The 18,352-nt window shown below is 55.5% G+C and overlaps 1 protein-coding gene across 2 annotated transcripts in view; it reads right to left on the reverse strand.

The window, feature by feature from the left end:
* Positions 1–18,352, reverse strand: part of DCHS1 (dachsous cadherin-related 1) — a 49,867-nt gene that overhangs the window by 3,814 nt on the left and 27,701 nt on the right. For both annotated transcript variants that reach the window (XM_057412675.1, XM_057412676.1), the window contains exons 7-20: positions 18,079–18,266; positions 13,890–13,986; positions 13,550–13,707; positions 9,420–10,254; positions 8,189–8,428; positions 7,597–7,722; positions 7,122–7,331; positions 5,629–6,492; positions 5,047–5,160; positions 4,074–4,285; positions 3,747–3,901; positions 2,332–2,462; positions 1,383–1,669; positions 119–257 (exon numbers count right to left, since the gene is read on the reverse strand). In XM_057412675.1, coding sequence (XP_057268658.1) covers positions 119–257; positions 1,383–1,669; positions 2,332–2,462; positions 3,747–3,901; positions 4,074–4,285; positions 5,047–5,160; positions 5,629–6,492; positions 7,122–7,331; positions 7,597–7,722; positions 8,189–8,428; positions 9,420–10,254; positions 13,550–13,707; positions 13,890–13,986; positions 18,079–18,266 — 3,756 coding nt within the window. The remainder of the gene's footprint in view (positions 1–118; positions 258–1,382; positions 1,670–2,331; positions 2,463–3,746; positions 3,902–4,073; positions 4,286–5,046; positions 5,161–5,628; positions 6,493–7,121; positions 7,332–7,596; positions 7,723–8,188; positions 8,429–9,419; positions 10,255–13,549; positions 13,708–13,889; positions 13,987–18,078; positions 18,267–18,352) is intronic.

Consider the following 18,352-nt stretch of genomic DNA (forward strand, 5'->3'; position numbering starts at 1 on the left):
ATCTGCCTCACCGGCCACTCCAGACAGTGACCTGGTGAGGGGCTGCGCCCAGGCCAGCATGGGGCACAGCCAGAGCACCCCACGGGACGGGTCCCACTCAGCAGCCAGCACCACGCACCATTGCTGGGGTCGATGGCGACATCAAGGCTGGGCACAGCCAGGCGGAAGGTGACATCCCCGTTGGTCCCCGCGTCTGGGTCGGTTGCGCTCATGGTGAGAATGACGCTGCCTGCGGGTGTGTGCTCTGGCAGCAGCACCTGGGAGAGGAGGAAGCCCCAGTCAGTGCCTGGTGCCCCAAGCTGGGAGCCAGCCACTGGGGCTGGGAGGGGCCAGGGCAACGACAGCCAAGGTGGCCCAGCTCCGCGCTGGCCAGAGCTTTCGCCACCTCTGCACCAGAGCTGGCACACAGAGGGGACCTGGCCCACATGCACAGCACCTCGCTTTGTTAGTGTGACTCCCAGTCAGCTTCAGCAGCCAGTTCCTGATCCTTTTCTCTACTTTGCTACTCCGAAGAACTATTTAATAGCTAATACTTTCTCCACAGAAGGTATTTCACACAAATCAAAACAGCTCTTGTCTTTCTGGCGTGCCAAACACATACCAACAGACAGTCCCACTGGCCTGTGCTCTCACAGCCTCCAAGCATTTCTGTGGCTTCTCAGCTCCTTGAACCTCTGCACCAGAGATGCAGCACACTGCATCAGTCAGCCCTCATTCAGTAATCTGCCTGGGGGGCCTCAGGCCAGGTCTTGCCAGAAACATTTGTCCAGGTTGTGACCCATCTCCCACCACTTCTACTTTCCCACTCTTTCCATGAGGAAAGATAGAGAGGGGCTTTAGACAAGGGCCTGTAGGGCCAGGCCAAGGGGAATGGCTTTAACCTGCCCCAGGGGAGACTGAGATGAGCTCTTAGGCAGAAGCTCTTCCCTGGGAGGGTGCTGAGGCGCTGGCACAGGGTGCCCAGAGAAGCTGTGGCTGTCCCATCCCTGGCAATGTTCAAGGCCAGGTTGGACACAGGGGCTTGGAGCAAGCTGCTCTATGGAAGGGGTCCCTGCCCAAGGCAGGGGGTTGCAGCTGGAGGAGCTTTAAGGTCCCTTCCAACACAAGCCAGTCTGTGAGTCTATGAATCTAGGATCTGATCTATTCCAGCATGAACTGTCTGAAAGCGGCTGATCCCAGTGCCACGTGTCTGGTGTCAGCCTCCTAGCTACATCACAGAGACAGCATGAGGAGTGTCAGGGTATGAATGGGAGCCCAGAAAGAGAGGGGCCAGAACAGGCTCAGACCCCAAGAAGTCTCTGTGCCTTGCAAGGCCAGGTAGGAGCCGCAGAGGGGTTTGTGTGGGACAGACCCTGCTGCTGGCACACCTCTGTGTGTGGTACCTGATAGAAGCCCTGGCTGAAGGTCGGAGAGTTGTCATTCACATCCTCCACAATGACAGTGAGGTTGGCCTCGGTCTCATGCAGGGTGTCGGAGGCTCGCAGGGTGAGAGTGTAGTGGCTGCGCTGCTCATAGTCCAGCGGCGCTGTGAGCGCAATGCGCCCGCCGTAGCGCAGCACACTGAACGTGCCCACAGCATCCCCATCCAGCAAGAGCGTGTAGGAGAGCGCAGGGCCCGAGTCCACATCATTCCCAGTCAGTTGGGCTATCTGGGTGCCCAGCAGAGTGTCTGTGGAGAGGCCAGGCATGAGCAAGCAGAGCCCCCTCCTCAGAAAGCAACTGACTCTCACTGGGAAGCCAGCTCAGTGCAGAGCCTGAGCACCAGGGACAAGAGAAGTTTTTCCCAGAGAAGCTGTGGCTGCCCCATCCCTGGCAGTGTTCAAGGCCAGGCTGGACACAGGGGCTTGGAGCAAGCTGCTCTATGGAAGGGGTCCCTGCCCGTGGCAGGGGTTGGAGCTGGAGGAGCTTTAAGGTCCCTTCAACCCAAACCATTCTATGATACTATGACAAAGAGAGACACTGGGAGGGGGACGGGGAAGGTCTCTGGAGCTGGGCTGGGCAGGCCGAGGTTGGCATAGGGCACACAGCGAGCAGGCAGGGGAGGTGTGTGCAGCCACAGCTCCTGCAGCGCTGGCCAAGGCCAGGGATGAGCTGGGAGTTCAGCTGGTTCTCTTGGGACACATCTGCAGCATCAGGGCAGTACTGACGCCATGTACACGGGGCAGTGCCAAGGGACTTCGGGGGAGCTCTGCCTGTGGGGCAGTGTGGGCCAGCCCTGGCAAGGGCAGGGACAGGTTACCCTGGATGCTTCTTCCCGACCCTCGGGTGTGCATCATACCTCACCCTGTGCCATAGGTGCCACATTACCTCATGGGGCTGAGCTGCACTTACTCTCTGGGACCCGCACCTCCCAGGGAAATGGGATGGTGGGGCTGTTGTCGTTGACGTCCATCACCACCACAGTCAGCGTGGCTGAGCCCACCAGCGGCGGGGTCCCTCTGTCCATGGCTGTTACCACCAAACTGTGGGTAAGCACAAAGGCACAACACACGGTTCACAGGCATGTGGCATGTGTGTGAAGGGCAATGCCTGCATGCACTGCATCTGGAACATGTTGGGGGGATTCCTTCATGTAAGCACAGGCTGAAGGATGTGTATGTGGCAGGGGAACTGTGCACAGCATCTGTAGTGTCTGGGGCAACAGATATGTGCAGAGCATCTGGAAAGCATGTGCGGGGCAGTGGACGTGTGCCCGAGTAGAGGGCAGGGCAGCAGATGGAAGCACGTTTAAGGTGTGTGTTTGGAGGGCAGTGGGTTTGTGAACACACAAACAACCTCTGAATGTGGGCACAAACCTTTGGAGCATGTGGTGGGCAGTGGATTCATGCCCAGCCCTGGCACGGGCACAAGGGACAGAAGATGCATGGATGGAGGCTTTGGCAAGGGGAGGGAGGGGATGCATCCCCAGCAGGAGTCAGAGACCTTTTTGGGGGATGATGCAGGCAGACCATGCTGTGGGGTGCAGGCAGGGAGGCATCTGGAGCATTCCCAGGTGTGGGGGAATGCACGGAGCCTCTCTGTGAAATGGTGATGGGTATGGGAATGGAACGAATGCCCTAGGTCTCCCCATGCCTGGGCAGAGAGACATGCAGCCACTGCAGCATGCATACTGGGGGGGAGAACATAGCCTGGGGGAGTGGCAGGAGCTGTTCCTTGCGTATGAACCATGAATGTCTACAGAGTAGGGGAAGACTTAAATTCATCATGTGTGTGCTTGCCACTACATTACATATGTGTGGCTAGACTGGCTGATGTCTGGAGTGTGTGCACATGGTGAGGGGCCCAAAGGGCCTGGATTGACTGCAGCAGGACTTGCAAGAGGGGTCAGGGCAGTGCAGAGCCCCTGGAGCATGGTGGCAGGGCAGAAGGGTGCAATGTACGGGAGTGGGAAGGGACTGAGCATATGAGGCCTGGATTAAGCAGGCAGGAAAGGGGATGGATGCAGCCACTGAAGAGACCACTACCCCCCTTCACAATCTTCGCAGCTTTGCAGAGCCAAGCTGAACAGAGCTCTGGATCATCTGATGGCCATCTGTCATGCCTTCAATACCATGCGCTCCCCATGTTAACACTAAGCCTAAATTCCTGCTGTTTGGCAAAACCATTGAACAGACAGGGCTGAGGCAGCTTTGGGTGGCACCGAGCAGCAGAGCATCAATCGCTGCTTGGTGCCAGCATGTCTGAGGATGCTGCTCTACTGCTATGCCCCTCACACCTGTGGCACAAATTAGTCTGGCTCCACTCACCGGGTCTGAGACCAGATCTCCCTGTCCAGGATGGCAGCAGTAGTGATGGTGCCAGTCTGAGGGTCGATGTGATACAAGCCTGTCATTGGCAGGGACTGGTTGATGGCATAAGTCACCTGCCCGTTTGCTCCCTGATCCAAATCATCTGCCAGGACCTGCAAAGCCACAGGAGAGGTTCGGCAGTGTAGTTGTGGAGCCCTGCAAGCCACAGCCCTCCAAAGGCTGGACCTCTCCATAGGCACCAGCCCCAGGCCCATGGTCCATCCCCTCACCCTAGCAGAGAGGCAGGCCAGGGGCTGATGTCCCTGTGTGTGTCCCCAGGGATACCTGGATGACGGGCGAGTCGTAGCTCTGTGACTCCCAGATGAATGCCACATAGTTCTGCAGCTGGAAGCGTGGCAAGTTGTCATTCACATCTTGCAGGTTCAGGTTTATGGCCATGAAGCCGAAGGAAGCTGCTGTCTCTGCCTGGACCACCAGGCGCAGCCGGGGGCTGGCCTCAAAATCCAGGCTGCTGGAGTCCTGGACTGAGATGGCACCTGGGAGCAGGGGACAGCAGGATGGGGTGGGTGAAGAGGGGGTGAGAGACCCATCAGCATATCCACCCCCCTTCTTCTCTTTCATTCCTTCATTCCCTTGCACTCAGTCTATCCCTCTGCTTACCCAGCTATTCTCAGAAACAGCACACTGAGCTCTTTTGAGCCCTCTCCAAACCAACAGCCTTCTTGCTAGCCACAGTCATCGGCCCTGGGTGATAGACCCTGCACCCCACACAGGCAGCTTCTGCTTACATTGCAGCATGCAACAGCCCTCCTACTATGGAGACACCATCTGAGCTGCTCCATGTCAAGCCCCATGCTGCTGCACAAGCTCCAAGCTAAAGTCATCTTACTGCAGCTATTGGTCTAGGCCAAATCCTTACAGACAAACTGCATGAGATGCCAGAAAATACAAAGAAAACAGTCGGTAGCCTTCTGCCTTCCGAAGGGCTGTTCCTGCCTGGGACAGAAGCAGCAGAGCCTGAGGTTCCACAGTATGGGGTTGAGGATGCTCCTGTGACATTCCCCGCTCTTGTCCACAGCAGGCACTTAAGTATGTTCTCCAACTACTAACAGCCTGTGCTAACAGCCTCCAGACAATGACAGGTTAACAGTGCTTAGTACATGTCCAAACACTAACAAACACTATTTACTGGTACAGAGCCATGGCCTGTGTTCCTGTGCCCTTTAGGGGGGCTCTGGGCACAGATTGCCTCCCACTTGTCCACTTGCCACTTGCCCTGGTGGTCTTGTTGCCATACCTGAGCTGGGCTGGATGAGGAAAGCCTTCTTCTCATTGCCGCTGACAATACTGTAGGTGATGTGTCCGGATGAGCCCCCCATGTGCACGGCCTGGATGCTCGCCACAGCAGTGCCTGTGGAAGAGTGACACTGTGAGAAGGGGCAGCAGAGCCTCATGGCCTCAGTGGGCAGCGGGTCAAGGTGTGAGGGCAGCACGTGCTGTCCCACAGGAACACAGCTCTGCCCGAGGACACTGAGGACGCAACTTTGGGCTGGGAGCCAGAACTCATGGGCCTGCCCATGGTCACCTCCATGGTCTCACTGTGACCCCTGGGGCCCTTCCAGAAGTAACTGGACATGCGTGACTGCCAGCAGTGCTCTGACCCTCCCCAGCAATCCCACAGGAATTACCACTCTGAACAGCTTGGACACTGGTCAGATCCCACAGTCCCTTGGGTCTACCCAAAGCATAATGGGGCTCCCCAGGACCAGGCACTGCTCCCTGTTTGAGCTTCCCACAGCACTGCCAGCCCAGCACCCACCTCCCCTCCTGTCCTGCCCTATTTCACCCCAGCACTTGCTGGACACTGCCCAGGCGATACCTGGGGCAGCGTTTTCCGGCAGAGCCACGTCACTGGTGCTCCGGGGAAAGCGCAGCCCGCGGAAGGGCTCTTCCTGCACATGGATCACCACCACCCCAGTTGAGGAGAGTGCCGGCTGCCCCAGGTCTGTGGCCAGGATGAAAAGCGTCCGCTGGCGCTGGCTGAGCGAGCCCAGGGGCTGCAGCAGTTGGATATCCCCGGTGTAGGAGTTGATGGCGAAGGCAGAGTTGGGGGTGGCAAGGCGGTACAGGATGGAGGCATTAGCACCTGCATCCCTGTCCTCTGCCCTCATGGTGGCCACGACCTGCTTCAGTGGTGTGTGGCGGGACAAGTTGACAGTGAGTGGGCTGTGCAGGAAGGCAGGGGCATGGTCATTGACATCTCGCACAGTGATGGTGACACGCACGGCTGCGCTCTTGGGCTCCCATGGTGCCGAGTCCACAGCCTTGGCCAGGAAGCTGTAGCTGGGCTGATGCTCCCGGTCCAGCGCCTGGGTGCTGCTGATGCGCCCACTCTGTGGCTCAACCTGGAACATGCCAAGGGATTCGTTGCCCAGGTAGTAGGAGACCTGCCCATTTGTGCCCTCATCTGGGTCATGAGCCACCAGCTGCAGCACCAGCGCACCGACAGGCAAGTTCTCTGGCACCTCCACCATGTAGGCAGCTTGAGTGAAACCAGGAGTGTTGTCATTGAGGTCCAGCACCTTCACGTGCACGGACATGGTGGCACTGCGTGGGGGAGTGCCGTGGTCTTGCACCACCACTGTGAGGCTGTAGGAAGCAACTTGCTCCCGGTCAAGAGCTTGTGCAGTGGAGAGGACACCAGAAACTGGGTCTAGGCTGAAATCCTGCCCAGGGTCTCCATCTGAAAAAGAGAGGGAATAGCAAGACTATAACCTGGTCTAGTGGAAGGTGCCCCTGCCTGTGGCAGGCGATTGGAACCGGATGAGATTTAAGGTCCATAACCATAGTTATTCTGTGATAACTAGTACAAGGAGGGACCTGCCCTATGCTGCCCAGAGAGGACAGGAAAAAGTCCATCCCAGTGTGGCCTGGCAGGGAAGGTACAGTGAATTCTTCTCTGTACAGCCCCAGTGGGATTGAACCTCCTTGGTCCAGCTCTGTGTGACTTTAAGAACTGGCTCCAACAGCTTACAGGCCAGAGCTTCTGCCAATAGGGAGCCCCAGATAACACAGGGCATGATCTCAGTAAAGAGATCACACTCAGCAACCTCTAAATTCAACAGGTCAGAGCAGCCAAGGGAGGTATGGAACTAGTCCAAGCCTGGGGAACCAGGCAAGAGCCTGAAGTGCAGCCTGTCCAGATCCTGAGGGGCTTTTTACTTGGTGCAGAGAAACTGGAGGGTTGAGAAGTGGCAGTAGCTACATGTGGTCTGGAGTAGAGAGAACTGAAGTGGAACAGGAAGTGCCATGGGTGATGCAGGCAAGCTGGGGCAGCTGCCAAGAGAAGCTGCATTGCTCTGGTGGCCTCACCTGCCAGGCGGTATTCCAGGCGCCCGTTCTCGCCTCCATCGGGGTCGGTGGCCCGCAGGGTGTAGAGTGCCACACGGCTCTGGTTCTCTGGGACCTCCACGGAGCAGGACTCACTTTCAAGGTGTGGTGCGTGGTCATTCTCGTCCCCTACTGTTATCCGTACAGTTGCCTTGGAGAGGTTGGGGGGCAGGCCACCATCCCGAGCATAGACTGCAGGAACATAGCAAGAGCACTGCAGGCTGCGCTGCTGATGAGGAGCTGCTATCAAGGATTTCATGTGAACGTCCACACAATCCCAGGGGCAGCCAGGCATGGGATCGTCAGCATTCCTGCATGTTCAAACCACCCTGTGTGCCTCACAAACCCCCATCATGCTCATGTCCTGCCCTCCCCCAGCAGTGGGGAGCACCCATGCAACCCCCTGTGCTCCCTACCCTATGTCTGGTGCACTCCTTGTGCCCCAGCACAGCCCTACCCATTAGCACATGTTGCTCCTGCTCCTCGCGGTCCAGGGTGTGTGTGGTGGTGATGAGCCCTGTCTGTGGGTTGATGGAGAAGAGCCCCCCAGAGAGGCCCCCATAGGACACCTGCCCATTGGCACCTGCATGGAAAAACATGGTTTGAGCAGCCCAGCAGCAACCCCAGAAGCCCCTCGTTTGGCTGCAGCTCTGAACCTGCCTCCTCCCATGCTTCCCACGCAGGCATCGCACAGGCTATGGGACATGACCTCACCCCTGGCAGGTAAAGCTGGAATAGAGAAGTGTGGTGGGGGGAAGTCCCAGCCCAGTCCAGCTTGCAGAAGGGAAAATAGGGCAAGAAACCCCCAAGGAACAAAGGCCACTGTTCTGGGGAGCAGAGGGAATCACAGTCCCTATTCTCATTTTCAGCTTCTCTCAGGATCCAGCCCATTACTCATCTGCAGGCCAGGAAATGATACATCCCTGTCGTGGTCAGCGAGGCTCTCCAAACCAGGTGTGAGAGAGCAGAGTGCACCTGGTCCTAGGTGCTGCACCTCCACAAGGGCCCCTGACAGAACTGGGCAGCCCATCCTTGCCCTGCATCCTCACCCAGGTCCCGGTCCGTGGCCAGCACCTGCAGCACAGGACTGCCAGCCGGCAAGTTCTCCATGATGTGAGCTTCGTACTCGGGTTTCTCAAAAGTGGGAGCTTCGTCGTTGACATCCAGCACCAGCACGGCCAGCAGCTGCGTGGCGGAGCGGCGCGGGAAGCCGTGGTCCACGGCCACCACGGTCAGGTTGTGCTGCACCACCTCCTCCCGGTTCAGAGCCCGCACGATGGAGAGTGCACCTGCAGACATGGGGAGAGTGGCGGGCTGGGACCGTGCGGCACCACAGCTCCCAGGGCAGAGCTACTGCAGGACTGCCGGCACTGGGGTGAGCCAGGGACAGTCAGGTCTCGAGGACTTGGGGGTGTTGGGTGAGGAGAAGCTCCCCATGACCTGGCTTCGGTGTGAGCTTGAGTCCAGAACCCTCCCATGTGCTGGGCTGCACCCCCAGAGCATGAGCACCAACTCATGGGATGGGATTCTCCCCCTCTACTGTGCTCTGGGGAGACCCCACTTGGAGTACTGCATACAATTCTGGTGTCCCCAACATAAGAAGGACATGATGCTGTTGGAGCAAGTCAATAGGAGGCCATGAGGATCAGGGGCGTGAGCACCTCCCATATGAAGTCAGGGTGAGAACATTGAGGCTGTTCAGCCTGGAGAAGAGAAGCTGCTTGGAGACCTCAGAGCAGCTTCCAGTATCTGAAGGGGGCCTACAAGGAAGCTGGAGAGGTACTCTTCATCAGGGACTGTAGTGACAGGACAAGGAGTAGTGGATTAAAACTGAAACAGGAAATTTAAATTGGATATAAGGAAGAAGTTCTTTACTGTAAGGGTAAAGGGTAAGGTACTGGAATGGGTTGCCCAGGGAGGCTGTGAATGCTCCATCCCTGGTGGTGATCAAGGCCAGGTTGGACAGAGCCTTGGGTGACATGGTTTAGTGTGAGGGGTCCCTGCCCATGGCAGGGGAGTTGGAACTGGATGATCTTAAGGTCCTTTCCAACCCTAACTGTTCTATGATTCTATGATTTAAGAGGGACAGCAGTATCATGCCAACCAGATGCTATGCTTAGAGCCCTCCACACCCCACCAGTCTCCCCCCTCCAGGTTCCTCAGCCCTCGCCCTCCTCCTGTGTACCGTGCTCATCCCCCAGATGTGTGTATCCCTGCATGCTCCTCAGCCTGTGTTCCCAGTGTCCCTGCTGCCCACGCTGCATCCTCCTGGGCCCTCACCTGTGCTGGGGTTCAGGTGGAAGCGTCCATCACTGTTGCCTGCTCTCAGTGAGTAGCTCACACGCCCGTTCTCCCCCAGATCCTTGTCCTGGGCCACCACATGCAGTGCCACAAACCCTGTGGGCTGGTCCTCCATGATGCTGACAGCAGCAGGCGAGAGGAACACGGGCGCGTTGTCATTCTCATCGGTCACAAACACGCGGGCCGTGACAGCTGCCGAGCGGCGCTGGCTGATGTTGCGAGCCTGGTCCGTGGCCTCCACCACCAAAAGGAAGGAGGCAGCGGCCTCCCGGTCAAGGCTCTGGCTGAGGGTGAGCAGCCCCGAGCGGCTGTCGAGCTGGAAAGGAGCCCCAGCTGGCTCCTGGTGCAGCAACGTGTACCGCACTTGGCTGTTGGGACCCACCCCATCCCTATCCAGTGCCTGGAAGGTGAAGATGGATGAGCCAGCCTGGGTGTTTTCAGGCACCACGATGGTGATGGGGTCTTCTGGGAAGGTGGGTGCCTGGTCATTGCAGTCCTGCACGTGGATCTGGACCAGCACCAGCCGGCTGGAGGGGTATCCATGCTGAGTGTCCTCGGCGCTCACCTGAAGCACATGCCGCGCCCCAGCTTCGTAGTCCAGCTCCCGGGCAGCGTAAATCTCCCCTGTCACACTGTCAACCACAAAGGTGCCATCCCCACCACCTCCTACCAGTGTGTAGGTCAGCTGTCCTCGCGCAGGGGCGTCTGGGGGTGCCACTGAGCCGATCACGGAGCCCGGCTTGACCCCCTCAAGAGGATGCAGGGTCAGCACAGTGGCATCAGGCCGCGGCAGCATGCGGGAGGATGGCAGTACCTGAGAGAAGAGGCAGCAGTGAGGGTGCTGTGTGCTGGGGGTCCTATCAGGGAGGCAGTGGAGAGGGGGAGGAGGGGCCTGCACAGAGCAGGAATCGGGCGGCAGGGTCCTGTGGCCTAACAGATGAGTAACAGCCTGAAAAACATACTGAGCATAAGCATGGGTTTGACAGGGTGGAAGCCGAGCGTCGCCGTGGGAGCTCGGATGGGTGCGGACAGAACGGCTGACCAGGCAGAGGAGCCCCAGGGGGATCCCATCAAAGTGTATCAATACCTGAAGGGAAAGTGCAAAGAGGATGGAGCCAGAATCTTCCCAGTGGTGCCCAGTGCCAGGATCAGAGGCAACAGGCACAAGCTGAAGCACAGGAGGTTCCCTCTGAATATAAGGAAATGTTTCCCTGTGAAGGTGACAGAGCTCTGGCACAGATTGCTCAGGGAGGTGGTGGAGCCTCCATCCTTGGAGACACTCAAAAGCCACCTGGACATGGGCCTGAGCAACTGACTCTGGGTAGCCCTGATTCAGCAGGGGTGTGGATAAGATGATCTCCAGAAGAGCCTTCCCACCTTGACTATTTTGTGAGTCTGTGTTTGTGTTAGATATTGCAAAGGCAACAGACAACAGCAGAAGCAATTCTGCAAAAGATAAGCAAGAGTGGGCAAGAAGAGAGGTAACACTCATCCATTTGAGAGGTACAGAGAAGAAACCTAACCCAGCATGACCTGAAGATACATAAATACTATCACTACTTTTATTAAAGATACTGAAGTTAATCCGGTGATGAGGTGCACTTGTGGATGGGAGAGACATGAAAAGCCGTAGTGTTATCTTAAGAGAAAATGGGCTGAAGTACACTCATGTGGGCCTGCTTGAGCAAGTCCAGGGGAGGCCACAGAGTTGCTGTGAGGGGTGAAGCAGCTCTCTTCTGGAGCCAGGCTGAGAGACCTGGGCTTGTTCAGCCTGGAGAAGAGAAGGCTCCTGAAGGGGAGACCCTAGAGCAGCTCCAGTGCCTAAAGGGGCTGCAGGAAACCTGGAGAGGGGCTTGGGACAAGGGCCTGTAGGGACAGGCCAAGGGGAATGGCTTTAACCTGCCCGAGGGGAGACTGAGCTGAGCTCTTAGGCAGAAGCTCTTCCCTGTGAGGGTGCTGAGGCGCTGGCACAGGGTGCCCAGAGAAGCTGTGGCTGCCCCATCCCTGGCAGTGTTCAAGGCCAGGTTGGAAGGGCCTTGGAGCAAGCTGCTCTAGTGGAAGGTGTCCCTGCCTGTGGCAGGGGTTGGAACTGGAGGAGCTTTAGGGTCCCTTCAACAAAAACCAGTCTGGGATTATACGATTCTTTGTCAAGGAGTTGGGGAAAAAGAGAACACAGCAATACCATCAGCCAGGGTCGTATCAAAACAAGCCACTGCCAAGTGAATTGCTACATGACAGGGATGGAAGCCAGCATTGCAGGGACACTAGCCTGGCAGACTAACATCAGCACTTTGAAGGCTGTATGTCGTGGTTTAAGCCCAATTGGCAACTCAGCCACTCAGCCGCTCTCTCATTCCCCCCCCCCTTCCTTCCTTCCACCTACTCCCGGAGGGATGGGGAGGAGAATAGAAAGAATGTAACTCCCACGGGTTGAGATAAGGACAGTCCAGTAACTAAGGTATAACACAAACCACTGCTGCTACCACCAATAATAATAATTATAAGGGAAATCACAAGGGAAGAGAATACAACTGCTCACCACCCGCTGACCGATACCCAGCCTGACCCGAGCAGTGATCTAGCCCTTCTGGGTAACTGCCCCCAGTTTCTATACTGGGCATGACGTGCTGTGGTATGGAATACCTCTTTGGCTAGTTTGGGTCAGGTGTCCTGTCTCTGCTTCCTCGTGGCTTCCCCTCCCCCTTGGCAGAGCACGAGACCCAGACAGTCCTTGGTCAGAGTAAACATTACTGAGCAACAACTAAAACCATCAGTGTCATCAGCGCTGTTCCCAGGCTGAAAGTCAAAACCACAGCACTGCACCAGCTACTAAGAAAGAGAAAAATGACTGCTACTGCTGAACCCAGGACACTGCAGAACAACTTCAATGGCAAGAACGGTTGCAGACATAGCATAAAGAGGAAATTGTATAAAACGTATGTGGAATGGCTGAGGGCAGATGTGCCAGGCTAACACCATGCTTCCCTCCCTGAAGCAAAGAAGATAAAGTGTGTCGAACTGGCCTGGGTGTTAGCTGGGCTCTGATGCAGTAGCACATGGGAGAGGCCTCATTAAATTGAAAAGAGGCAAAGGATGGATGTGGCTATGTAACAGAAAAGACTAAAAGACTGTCTGGCTCAAGGAGTGTGATTAGCAGACCTTTGCAGAGATGGCTCTTGGGCCTGACACTTCCTGCAGATAGGTGCAAGGTCAAAAGAAAGCTGAGAACCTTATGAGCTTGTTGATGATGTTAGAGGGCACTCCTTCAGATAAGTTGATCAAAACAGCCTTGGGAACTGCAAAAACAGGGACAGGAGATGTGAAATGGTCTGCGCCTTGACCGGGGGGGAAACCAGAGTCCGCTTCAAAAGGGATTTTTGCATTACTAACAACAGGGAAAGGACTTGGCTTTCTGGGCCAATGACAGTGAGTGCCAAAGTGATACTGATGTGAAGAACACCTTGCATGTCAGGACCACTGTTTTCAGTAGATGCTTGGAAGAATTATAATGTCTTTATGCACGGATCTCTAAAGACTTTTCTGTGACAGTGTATCTAGGATAGTGTAGACCGTCCAAGTCTGGATAAGACACGTGCTTACTAGGACAAGGTGTAATGGGTTCAAACTCAAACAGGGGAAGTTTAGGTTATATATAAGGAAGAAGTTCTTTACTGTGAGGGTGGGGAGGCACTGGAATGGGTTGCCCAGGGAAGTTGTGAATGCTCCATCCCTGGCAGTGTTCAAGGCCAGGTTGGATGGAGTCTCGGGTGACATGGCTTAGCATGAGGTGTCCCTGCCCATGGCAGGAAAGTTGGAACTAGATGACTTTAAAGTCCTTTCCAACCCAAACCATTCTATGATTCCATGATTCTACCATCAATGTTGTTGACTGCTTTGCAAATGACATCACGTGCACTGGCAGCCAGACCCATCCCTTCCTGTCCCAGTTTCTCCACAATTTTGGGGCTGGATGAGCAGATGAACAAGGGCAGAGGGTGCCCTGCGATGACAGTTGTGGGGAAGAAGGCTGTGGGCTGCTGCATGGTGTCCTCCAAGGGGTGAGCAAGGGGTAGGTGGTGCAGGGACAGGAGGAGCTGTGTGATGGCTACCTGAACGCGAATGCTGGCTGACGTGCTGCGGGGCACCGCGCCACGGTCGCTGGCTGTCACAGTGAAGAGGTACTCAGCCCGGTCTGAGCGGCGCAGGATGGTGGCAGTGCGCAGCTCTCCAGTAGCCACGTGCAGGGTGAAACGCTCTGCCCAGGCTCCTGCAGAAAGAAGGTGAAATGCTGTGGTGAGAGGCACAGAGGAGGGAGAGCAGGGACAGGCTGGGCTGGAGGAGGGAGCATGCTGTGCTCACTCATTGCCCACAGGGGTGTGCCCACCCACTGCCCATAGGGCTGATGGCTGCAAAGCAGAGAGCAACATCGGTAAGTTCTGCAGCTCATACCTATCAGTGAGTAGATGACGGTCCCATTCTCGCCCTCATCGGGATCCTTGGCCTGCAGGGAAGCGACTAGAAGTCCTGATGGCTTTTCTTCCAGCACCTGCAGCACAGCCCAGGGATCAGCAGTGGCACAGGGAACCATTCACAATACTCCCCAAACCCTGACCACGGCACAGACCTGCACCTTCCTACACCAGACCTGCACCTGACCCATGGCACAGATCCCCCTGGCTGTACCTGAGTCTGGACAACACGGAGGAGTCCACATCAAAGCTGGCAAAAGGAGTTTCTGTCTTGCCATCCCTCCTCCCATTCTGCCCTGTTTAAAAACCAGCTTAGCTGTGTTGGGGCATGCTGCAGCAGTGAGCTGCAGGGTGAAGGAGGACACTTTTGCCCACGTGAGATCCAAAGCCTTTAGAGCTATGTAAATCCAGGGCTCCATGACAGTCTTGATTTCCTCAGCTCCCACCAGCCAGCCCAGGGAGGTTTGTGATCTCTGGAAGTGCAGCTCTTCCTGGGCAGGGACACCTGCACTCCTGGTGCTTCTCCTCTTCAACCTGGTTCTAGTTAGTGCTCCTGCCTGCTGGCTGTGGCACTCAAGACCACCACCTTATGCAGTGCATCACGATACCACAAAGACATCAATTACACATGTGCTCAGTGAAGTCCACATTCTGAGGTGAGCTGCCAAGCTTCCTGACAGACACCAAACGTGACAGCACTGCACGCAAACACCCTTCCTGGATAGCCATGGAAGTGGACACATTCCCATCACTGCCCCTTCCCACCTGTCAGGTCAGTGCACACCCCATGCCTGCTGGCAGACCTGTCTCTCCTCCAGCACAGACTCCTGGCACCTACCCACCCCTCACTGGCAGGGCAGGTTCCTCGCCTGGCACAGACCCTGCAGTCCCTTCCACACCAGAAGGACATGAAATTCCCATCCTCTGAGCACATCCCACAGCACAGATCATCCCTGCAGACCCAGCTGTGCTCGGTGTTGCCCGTGCACTCCCACCTTGACACACTGGTGAAAGAGATAAGTGAAACCTGAGCAGAATCCCAGGAAAGAGGCTGCAAGCTCATGAGAGGAGCAAGCGTTAATGCTATTGCACAAGTTGCGCACGGGGAGACCAGAGGAGCTGGACTTGTTTCGCCAGGCCAAGCAGTGATGTGACTGCACTCTGGAAACACTGGGGAGAGGGGAGGGAAATTCCAAGGATGGAGAAGAGCTATTTAAGCAAAAACACAATATTGGCACAAGAACAAATGAGAACAAAATGGTCAGAAATTAGTTTAGGCTGGAAATGAAGAGCTGGTTTCTGACTACCAGATCAAGGAATCTGGAACAGCATTTCACAGCAGTGATGGAGGTGGAAGACCTTCTAAATATAGCTGGACTGGCTATGAAAAGGAGTGTCTGTGTGGACACCTCTAAGTGGAGCCATGCTTAAGAGGTACCTTACCCCTCTCCTCTGTGTCAGGCTGGGGCAGGTCCTGCCCCCCAGTGCTGTCCCTAATAGTCCTCAACCAGCATACAAGGGGCTCTTGCTTTGTGTGCGTGGTCACACTCCTCTTCCACGAGGAATCCAACTCCATCCGAGGAAAGCAGTGACTCAGCAGAGGAGCTCAGTGAGCAGTATCTGCACAGGCTCCACGCACAAAAGCCATTTCAGATGCACAAACAGAGGAATAAACAGCAATAGGAGTGGTCTTGCCTCTGCAAGAACCTCAGCCTTAATGAAATTGTGACCAGGCAGGTTTGTCCAGGTCAATGCCCACCCGCCAAGAGGCTGTTGCAAATACCAGCTTGATCCAGAGATCACAAAGCCATCTCAGCCACTGGTGTACCTCTGACTGTGGCTGGCAGTGGGTAAATGGAGATGCAAGAAATAGGGTATGTATGGAACAATCCTCCTGTGAAACCTTCCCAGCTTCCAGCAGCCTGTGGCTAAGTCACTTCCTGAGCCCCAGATCATATTTTTGTTCAACAGTCTTTGATGGATTTGTTTCTTTCCATGAATTCATCTAGTTTTGAACCCATGCAACTTTTGGCAATGATTTCACAATCTAATGATGTTCTGCATGAAAAGTACTGCCTTTGTTTAGTTTAAACCTGCTGCCTAGTAATCCCTAGGAAGCTGCCCAGGTCCTGTGAAAAAAGCAACTTGTAATTTCCCCAGTACTTCCTCTGTGCCATTCACTGTTCACCTCTCTTACACTCCTGCAGTTTCTTCCATGCCAAAGAATGTTCAAGTCTTTTCTTTCTGTATGGAAACTATTATCTACTGGAGATGACATTAACATCCTTTTCTGAACCTTTTCTAGCACTGCTTATTAAGTGGAATGGAAGCTGGGCAGAGAGCATGTGCAGGCTTTGAGATGTAGGGCAGTGATGTTTTCTTTCATTCTCTGCTCCTTCTCTAATAAAACTCAGCATTTGATTTGCCTCTTTGACTGCAGATGAGCCCAGAGCTGATATTTTCACAAAGCATTCACAGCAATGCTCCTGTCTTCTCCCTAAACTTAAGCATCCAATACAGAACCCACCACTGTGTAAGTGAAATTCATAGTGCTTTTTGCCATGTCTATCACTTTACAGTTAGTGACTGTGAACTTAATATTTCATTTTCTTTCCTAACTGAACAGCAAACCAAGATCCCTCTACAGCTCTCCACGGGGAGCCCTCACCTTTATGGCCATGAACATCAGCAAGCAACCACTTCTCCTGGAGGATGCATGAACATGCTGCACATCAAGGACACCAGCACCAGTACCAGGCACCCACCAGTGACATACCCCCACTGGGAAAACAGAGCACTTCTGCATTCTCTTTCCTTGTGATGATTTCCTGGGAGGATTCGTTACTACTGCAGTTCCTATGTGAACCCAACTGGTCCTGCTAGGGGTTACCAACGTACTCATGCTGCAGTGGGAGACACCCCTAGAGCTAACGCCTGAAGCGAGGTGCTGACACAGAACTCTCCCTCTGCTCTGCCTATGAACAGTGATATGAATGTATGAACACATCACTGAGCACGTCTGCAAGAATCAGGAATGGAAAAGGAATGACCAGGGAAGGCCAGATGAGTTGCAGTGTCCCCAGGGTCCTCTGCCGATGGCCACCAGTGATCTGCCACCACAGTCCTGCCTGCTCTGCCCTGCCTTTGGCACATGGCTCAGGCAGGACCCGTGACAGAGGAAGCTGCTGTCACCATGAGGTTTTAAGCCCAGCACAGCACAAGTGGCCTTGTGCATGCTGCCTCGAGAGCGGCAATGTGCAGAGCATCCTTCCAGCTGCAGGCTGTGCCCGCTCTGTGCAGAGGAGATGAGCACAGGGCCTCTGCTGCCCATCCTGCAACTCACAAGTGTTGCACACTCAACAGCAGCCCCACATCTGCTGCAGCAAATCCAGCAGCAGCTGCTCCCTCAGTTCTGTTCCCAGTCACACAGGGAGTTGTTCACAATCTTTCTTTGAGCCCCTGCACTCCTTTCCTGTGCCCATGGGGCTGAGCAAATGCAAGACATTTGGGAGGGCTTCAGCAGCAGAGTCCTCAAATCCCTGTTAATTTTACAGGCTGAGAGCTGCAAGACTAGTTGGGTTTTCCTCAGATGCCTGTGTCCCTACAGGAAGGCAGCAGCCAGCAGACACAGCACCCATGCATCCCTCCATAAACCACCATGTGGCTCTGGAGCTGCTCCCATCTCTGTTCATCACCCACACCATGGTCACAACATGCTCTGGAGCCCTTGCCACATGAGCCACTGCACAGAGGCCACAGCACAGCAGATGCAGCCAGTTCTCACCCACTGCTGCTAAGCAGCATGGTCAGAACAGGTCTGCAGCATGCGTAGGGGACCACTGCCACCACACAGTACTGGGAGGGAAAGCAGGGCTGGGACCCACAGCAGGGTCTCAGAAAACCCCTGTGAGCTTCTGCCCTCTGGTCACTCCTGTTGGTCTCAGAGCCCTCTGCAGTCTTCTCCTGCTCTGTGCACAAGGACGTCTCTATTTTCCAAGCACATCTTACCACATCGCAACCAGACTCACCAGAGTGCCCTGCCCACTGCATGGATGCAACTCGTGCCTGCTCATCTCCCACCCTGAAACTCACCTGGATGTCCCTTCTCCCCTCCTTCTCCACAGAACTGCCTTCCCCAAACCCAGAGGCTGTCACCCTGGTGCCCTTACCTGCACGGGCAGCTCCTGACCACTGGCCACATGAAGGAAAGTGGGAGCGTTGTCATTCTCATCCAGCACAGTGACATAGATGGTTCCTGTGGCACTGCGGGGTGGTGCTCCCCCATCCTGCACGATCACCAGGAGCTGGTAGCTGGACTGCTGCTCCCGGTCCAGGCTATGCTTGGTGCTGAGCTCCCCTGTGAGGGAGAACGAGGGACACAGCTCAGCCCCAAAACTGCTTTAGAGAAAAGCCTGTGCTCAGGAACGTTGCTGGGGAGCTCAG

This window comes from Pezoporus wallicus, unplaced genomic scaffold (assembly GCF_028554395.1).
Source record: "Pezoporus wallicus isolate ANWC-B61680 ecotype Strahan unplaced genomic scaffold, APGP_CSIRO_Pwel_v1 contig_8783, whole genome shotgun sequence".
NCBI classification, from domain to species: domain Eukaryota; kingdom Metazoa; phylum Chordata; class Aves; order Psittaciformes; family Psittacidae; genus Pezoporus; species Pezoporus wallicus.